The 7,241-nt window shown below is 40.2% G+C and overlaps 1 protein-coding gene across 3 annotated transcripts in view; it reads right to left on the bottom strand.

The window, feature by feature from the left end:
• Positions 1-229: 229 nt before the first annotated feature.
• lrrc9 (leucine rich repeat containing 9) overlaps positions 230-7,241 on the bottom strand; it is a 19,167-nt gene continuing 12,155 nt past the window's right edge. For all 3 annotated transcript variants that reach the window (XM_049739786.2, XM_049739785.2, XM_049739787.2), the window contains exons 24-32: positions 7,100-7,230; positions 6,905-7,013; positions 6,688-6,821; positions 6,085-6,221; positions 4,289-4,506; positions 3,323-3,391; positions 2,101-2,220; positions 607-775; positions 230-535 (exon numbers count right to left, since the gene is read on the bottom strand). In XM_049739786.2, the coding sequence (XP_049595743.1) occupies positions 420-535; positions 607-775; positions 2,101-2,220; positions 3,323-3,391; positions 4,289-4,506; positions 6,085-6,221; positions 6,688-6,821; positions 6,905-7,013; positions 7,100-7,230 (1,203 nt within the window). In that variant the 3' untranslated portion in view covers positions 230-419. The remainder of the gene's footprint in view (positions 536-606; positions 776-2,100; positions 2,221-3,322; positions 3,392-4,288; positions 4,507-6,084; positions 6,222-6,687; positions 6,822-6,904; positions 7,014-7,099; positions 7,231-7,241) is intronic.

Here is a 7,241-nt window from a genome sequence, read left to right as displayed (position 1 = left end):
TACATGGCCGTTTAAAGCAGGGCAATTGTCTACAGGGTTTTTGCTTTTTTTTGCTTGTGATGTTTTTGTTTTTGCCAGTTGCTTTAAGCTGTTTGGACACATGATGTGGTATGCTTGTTGTCCTTTTTCTGATACTATTTGACCTTGATATCATCTGCTAAAAGAATGTCAATCCACAACATTGGAGGCTTTCTGAAAAATGTTTTGAAGCTGCACCTTGACCACCTGATCACATCTTCATTGTTTATTTAACATGAATTATGGTGGTGTAAAAGAAATCTGATCTAAATACTTAATGATGAGTCGACATACAGTAGATTTCAAATAGACTTCATCACAATATAAAAAAAAAAAATACATTTGTAGAATTGAATCAACCTGGTACTGTACTTTGTTCCTGTACTGTAGAAGTGTTGTTTTCACTTCCCATGGGGAAGGGGACATGCCGGTATCAAGTTGTTTCTTGTTTTTCGGACCTGTCTGGCGCTCACGTCGGCATGAAAGGTTGAAGGATTTTTCTCTGTTGTCTTCTTGTCTGGAATTGAGGAGAATGGTGAACTAAAAGCTAATTTTTTTTTTTTTTTTTTTAAAGGAACTGGGGCTTACTTTTGGTGGTGTACTGGACCTGGGGTTCATCCTTGTTACTCGGGAGCATGTCGTGTCCATGAATGAGGTTCTGTAGTCCCGTCATGGACATCCCTCTGACAGGCATGTAGGTCATCAGTCCAGGCTGGTTGGCTTCAAGGGCAGAAGCCGCACAACACTCCTCACATTGCTTGAAAGAAACGTTACATTAGCATCAGGCTAAAAAGAAATTCTTAGCACCAACAAGCAGAGAATCCGACATTCGGGCGTCAGTCAAAAATAAGGGTTCCTCCATGAAACCTAACTGCTTGTCTTTCTCCACTACTGTCATCGTGGTGTGTCCACTTCATCCACATTCTGTGCACAGGATTGGTGATTAGAGTGCTTGTTGTTCCATATATTAGAAAATCCTAAGGGTGGGGGACAGTCATTACTATTCATCAATGGCAATGTTTAAAATTAATATAAAAGCAAATGTAGGAGCAACTCAGATGGTATTTATGGGGGTTTTACTCTAATGAGAGAACTCAGGATCCACTCCCTGGCATTTCCACATGTCCGATTAGCGGGCAGAGGGGTCGTGTTGACCTGGCTAATAGGGAGAAAATCCACTGGTGCATTATCGGCCGGGCACATTTCATCTAATCAGCAGGATGATGCCAGCAGGCTTAGGCTGCTTTTAATTCAGGGCTACGGGAGAATTACTGCACTGGCCACTCCATTCGCAGCCTAAGATGGGGGTAGTTTGATCTGTGCTTTTGCCTTGTTTGTGTGGATGCTGTTCGTGTGTTGCAAGACCGAGTGTTCGTGTGTTGCAAGACCGAGTCATTTATTGTATGATAAGGCCCATTAGGGTTACAAAATTATGGACATTTACAGGAATACATTAGAATTATACGACGTTAACTGAAAATATAGCATAATTAATGTTCAGTCTAATTATGGTTCAAATTTAGATGTCTTTATGATTTGCTTTAATGTTAATGCTGTGCACTCATTCAAAGTTTCATTTACTTCAATCTAATGTAGTTGGAAATTGATCATTTTATAAGATGAACATTATTAAATTTTGTAGAATATGGATGAAATCTAGTTCACGTCACATTGAATGGATTATTTCATATTGAAATAACACAAGTCAATCATGTTTCTTTGCTGGGACGTCAACCAGTATGGACAAACACCGCGTGCAAAACTGCAGTGGCAACAACCTTTGCGGGCTGAGACCGGTTTGGTTGTGGTTTCAAATCCGCACTCTGTAACCTCAAATTGATATGATATGTCCAAATGTATTTAATTGGATGACAGTAGGGCAGCCAACTAAATTACCATCTATTGCGAACGTTGTCTAGCTTTCCATGGCCAAACTTGCCATACAACGTTTCTGGACTGACAATGAAATGTGAAGTGATACACAAAGAACTTTTGATTTCAAAGGAGGAGAAAAGAGCTGAAAAGCGCGTTGGATGTGAGTTGTACACATGAAGTTAATGTCACTTATTCATGAGTCCTCACTGTTGTGTCTGTAATTTCGGCCCTGGTTCTTTCCTCTATGGTCACCGTCATGCCATCCAGGACCTGCAACTGCCCCAGACAGCGCATCACCGCAGGTCTGTGGAGAGAGTTTCGAGCCACCTGAAAGAAGTCACAAAGCAATAAGAAATCACTCTAAACCAAACTGTTTTTTTTTTTTTAAATATAATATTGGCGCCCCCGGCTTGTGATGCTATGCAGAATCCCCAAAGGGTTAAATATCCCACTTGTCCACTCATACATGAACTTTATGTTTCAATTAAAGTGTGAGCGCGTGCCAGTGAAAGTCCAGAAGCGAGGGGACAGATTTTGGCACGGGAAGACGGGCAAAATAGAGATCTCATGTGGTCAGCAGCAGGAGGTATCGTCTCAAGGGTGGTGGTTGGCCTCTACCCCTTGGCAGCATGAACCCCCTATGGGTGGAGAACGGGGGGGATGGGTTCCAGTGGGAACGAGGCTGTGGCAGCTGAGCGTGGCCCCGCGGCCTCCTCCATCCTCTGTGGGCTACAGCGCATATACTATGTTCTGCTCACGTCTGATCCACAAGCTCCAGATGGGTGATGTAAGCGGGCCAACAGCACTCGCCATTTGGTCATCGGATTTGTCTGCGATGCCGGCCAGTTTGAGGCGCGCGGCAGACGGCCCATCATGTAATCGCTTAATTTGGGAGCGCAGAGCAACACCGGGTCACTGTTGCAAATCGTCTCAGGGAGAAAGCGAGCCTGAAAACATGCTTTTGATCACGCTGTTTACCAGGGAAAGCGTTTAAGAGCTGAAATGGTTGAAGTGTAATTTAAAACAGGCTGAATGATCTCCCATTCTGTGTCAGATTATTACAGACACATTCTGCACAGCATGCATTTTGGAGTAAATTAATGAAAAATGCAGGAAGTGGAAAACAAGATTAGACTGTGATTAGAATGTGTGTTGTGTGACAAGCGGCATTTGTGTTATAAAACCTTCCATGCATCAGTTGAAATATGTTGTTGGTATTTCAATATGAATCACAAAGAATTCTATTGGCCTCTGAAGGACTGTGGCTTAGATACTCATATTTTAAATAGTCAATTCAAGCCCTGTAGATGATTGAATATAAAAATGTATATTGTGTCGGAGTTGCAGACAAGTGGAAAAGCACAGCAGCATACTGACGAAGCATCACAGAAATGTCCCAGTGAATGTATTAACTTTAGTACAGACTCACCGGATTGCCAACAACGGAGAGTTCCATCAGCGAGGGAAGAACGTCAAGTTTCTCAAGCTCTGTGATGTCCTACAAACATGAAAGAGAAAAAATAAAATTGGGCATTTATTTGTGCATTTCTCTCATACCTTGGGTCCCCTTTTGATTTTAACCGAAAGTGTTTGGGATAATACAGGCATATGTATCGGGTCTGAAACCTTTCATAATTTTTGGAGCGGGCAGGACAGAAGCATCTGATGGGAGAGATTACATGTTTAATCGCATGAGAGTTTGGGCACGCAACAGGGCAAAGGGAAGGGAGGGGGAGGTTTTCTATGATTTGCCAGGTTGATGTTTAGCGTTGGCTAGAATTCAGAGATGCTCCCCAGAGCCGAGACTCGCGTGTTGGAACAACTGCCATGCTTTACATCTTAATTAAATACCGTACGTGAACATAAGAGGGATTGGCAGACTAAAGTGTGGAAATCACTCCCCCTCGGTGAGAAGGAGATGGAGACTGAGAAGCTGATTACATGTTTCACTGATTGTCCCCTCTGTTTTCTTACATACTGCCCTGACCTTCAATCACGCCGGAGCCCCTTTAATGTGAACCCCCAAATTGCACAGTGGGGGATAATGAGTCATGATTACTATGCTTCATGTATAACTTGGCTGCATGCAGGAAAAAAAAAAAGCTTTCTATTTGCCACCTTGTCCATATCAACCAATCATTAATAACTAATCAAAATCTCATAGGCACAGGAAATCTCAGTCACTCAAGTGATTTATTACAAAAAATAGAAATATATAAAAAAATATATAGACAAGTTTTAGCTGCGGGGAGCTGGAGCCTCATCTAGCTGAGTTAACAAAAAAAGAAAAAATAAGGATGACACCATCTACTGATTGTACAATTAAAGGCTACACAAAGACTGATAATGATTCATTCACATTGGCAATGTCACTGAGTGGGCGGCTAAATCCTACCTGAAGCTTGTTCATGCCCAAGAAAAGTTTGCGGAGCTCAACAAGCGGATAGAGATGGTTGAGCTCCCGGATGCGATTCTCTGTAAGGTGCAGTTCTAGCAGGACGCCCTGGGAAACAAAAGAGTTCTCGTACAGGGCCCTTATCCGGTTCCTGTCCAACACCAGCTCCCTGAGATCATGCAAACCCTCCAAACCTTCCACCTGGCTGATCTCATTCCCTGGAAGCAGTGGGAACAGAAGGCGTCAATTACTGCACCATTTCCACGGATGAACATTGAACACCTTAAAACGGTACAAATTATATATACGTATATATATATGTATATATAGAATGTCATTCTTTTTTTCAGTCAAATACAGGGCACATACAAGACAAAATTTTAGACTCCTCAATAAACTTAACATGCATCATTTTTTTTTTGTTGCCGTACCCACTAAAAAATACAAAAGTGAAAAAACAAAATATGCATATTGCACCCAAAAAGGCCTCAGGCAAGATTCGACGAGACAGACATCATTCTATGACTACACACGTCTATGATTATTTGGCACTTTTATGCAAAATATAAGATTCACCCAAATAAAATGATGTTTCATAATAGCAGAAGCAGTTCAATTTGAAATGAACATATAAAGGTAAAGCTTCATCTATTCACATACAGTACTATCAACAATTCCTTGCAAAATCATAATTCAAAGCACCCTTTCAAAGTACTTAACAATACACAAATGTTCAAATTCAAGAATTTTAAGCACTTGTAGGAGCCTTGATATGGGAAAAAAAAAGCATTAGCCTGTGTAAAAAAAAAAAAAAAAATTAAAAAAAAAAAATCTAAAATGTGGCATACCAATGGGGTAAGCCAGCAGTTCAAAAACCTTTTACACAGAGTACCACCTCACCAAATTTCAAAATAGAGTAGTGCAGTTAGAGTTAATCAAAACTGAGGCCAAGGTTTTTAATTCCTAAAAACCACATTTCAAATTATTATAATGCACGGTTTGAACTTTAACACTCCACTTAGATACAGAAAAATAAAAAATACTCACATATGGTCAATAATTTAATGCACATAAAAGGTCAACAGAAATTAAACACACACATATATATATTTTTTTTAAATATATATATATATATATATTTTTTTTAAATATGTATATATATATATATATATATATATATATATATATATATTGTAAAAGGTTACAAAGGATAAAATGCTAATTTACTTCTTTTAAAAGTTAAATACAATAGAACTGTACTTTACAAAAGTAAAGTGCGAAACTGAAAAGACAGTGACTTTAACATTGTGCAGTTTGAATTCATGCGCAGAATTGATTTGTTGTTTAATTTGTCTTGGTTCACTCTAAACTAGTTTACTATCAAGGGCATCATAACATCACTTATGGCCTCCATCTCCGCAATGGCAACATTATTCTTCTGAATACGATAATGGCATAGTCGTGTAGTCAAACAGCCACGCCGAGTAAAAAAAACAACAACAAAAAAAAAAAACGACAAGGCGAGAAAACATTCACTGCTATTTGTTTGTTGGTGTTGAACAAGTCAGTAAAATAAGTAACAATTCTGAGAGGTTTTCATATGGGGGGTGACAAGCAAAGTGGCCTTTGTGGCACCAATCAGCATGATGGAGCGCTTCTCAATGAAAGCCAATCAAAAGCTGTTGTAAAGAAAGTCACTGGCTCTTTTGTTCGAGCGCCAGCGTGCACCTGGCTTTGAGTTTACTGTTTCGCTGCTTACCTTTTCACAGGCAGGAAGCCAGTGCACTTTTACCTACCTTGAAGGAAGAGCGTTTTAAGATTGGTGAGCCTGCTGAGCTCCAGATTGGCCATATTGGAGATGCCATTGTGACTCAAATGCAGCACCTCCAAGCTGCTCATCAGAGGCTCCAGGATGATGGTCGCTGCAATGTGCCTTTACAAAGTGAAAGAGGCTTTTGTAACTGCTCGACTTGAATATACTCCCCTCTCCCTCCCGCTGCCTTATTTCACCAAAATGACAGAATGAAATGCCTCAAGAAAAATCACAGCAGGTAGGATGTTTTGATTTTTTTTACACAACACCTACTCACAATAAAACATGTAAACGCTTTCCTGGCGACAAGCAGTTTATATAAAGATTTCTTTGCTATAAAGACCCAACACATTTTTAGAAGTGTTTTGGGTTATGTCAGTGTACTTCATTATTTTTTCAATTCAAGTTTAAGTACAACTGAGTGAAAACCATCACCATTTGCTGGTAAGTGCTGCCCCCTACCGGTTACACAGAGAAACCAAAGGATAAGCGAAAGCTTTAATGATTGCAAGATAATGTTGAAAATAATAATGATGAATTCCTACTAGACAGATTCTCTGAATCGACAACATAAAACTAACATTACCTGCTCCCTTTGCATAAGGTCTGCTGACCATAGCCACTGGAGTGCACTTTGTTGTGTAACATCTGCCTGTTTGTGAGAAATGTCTTCTGCCTCGGTAGGATGGACTCAATGCGGTTGTAGTTTAAAGAAAGGATCTGGAAGAAAGTAACAAAAAAATATTAATTATTTAGCCCTGTCCTTAAAACGTTGCCATATTGGAGATTCCTCTTGTTTGTACTTTGACATTGGGTAGGTGGATTATGCCTGAGAAGCAGGTAAGGTTGTTGTGATCTAAGTTGACACTGTGTAGGTTGACAAACAGGTCTGTAGGAGACAGGTCCACACTCCTATTGGGGAAAATATATATTTTTTCAAAATCAATCCTGTCTTCAAAAATCCATGTACAACAATGCAGCTGATGTGAAAAGACCACCTGATGGAGCAGGAGTTCAGCGTGAGGTAGTTGATGTTGCCGTAATGGGAATGACCCAATTTCTCAGCTACCAAGTCCGGTGTGAGTCGTCCTCCAAACATAGCCTTTGCATTTTCACATTCGGCTGCATCCTGGGGGGATA

This window comes from Syngnathus scovelli, chromosome 14, assembly GCF_024217435.2.
Source record: "Syngnathus scovelli strain Florida chromosome 14, RoL_Ssco_1.2, whole genome shotgun sequence".
NCBI lineage: Eukaryota > Metazoa > Chordata > Actinopteri > Syngnathiformes > Syngnathidae > Syngnathus > Syngnathus scovelli.
Note: the sequence above shows the minus strand (reverse complement) of the source record. Positions and strands in the feature narration are given on the sequence as shown.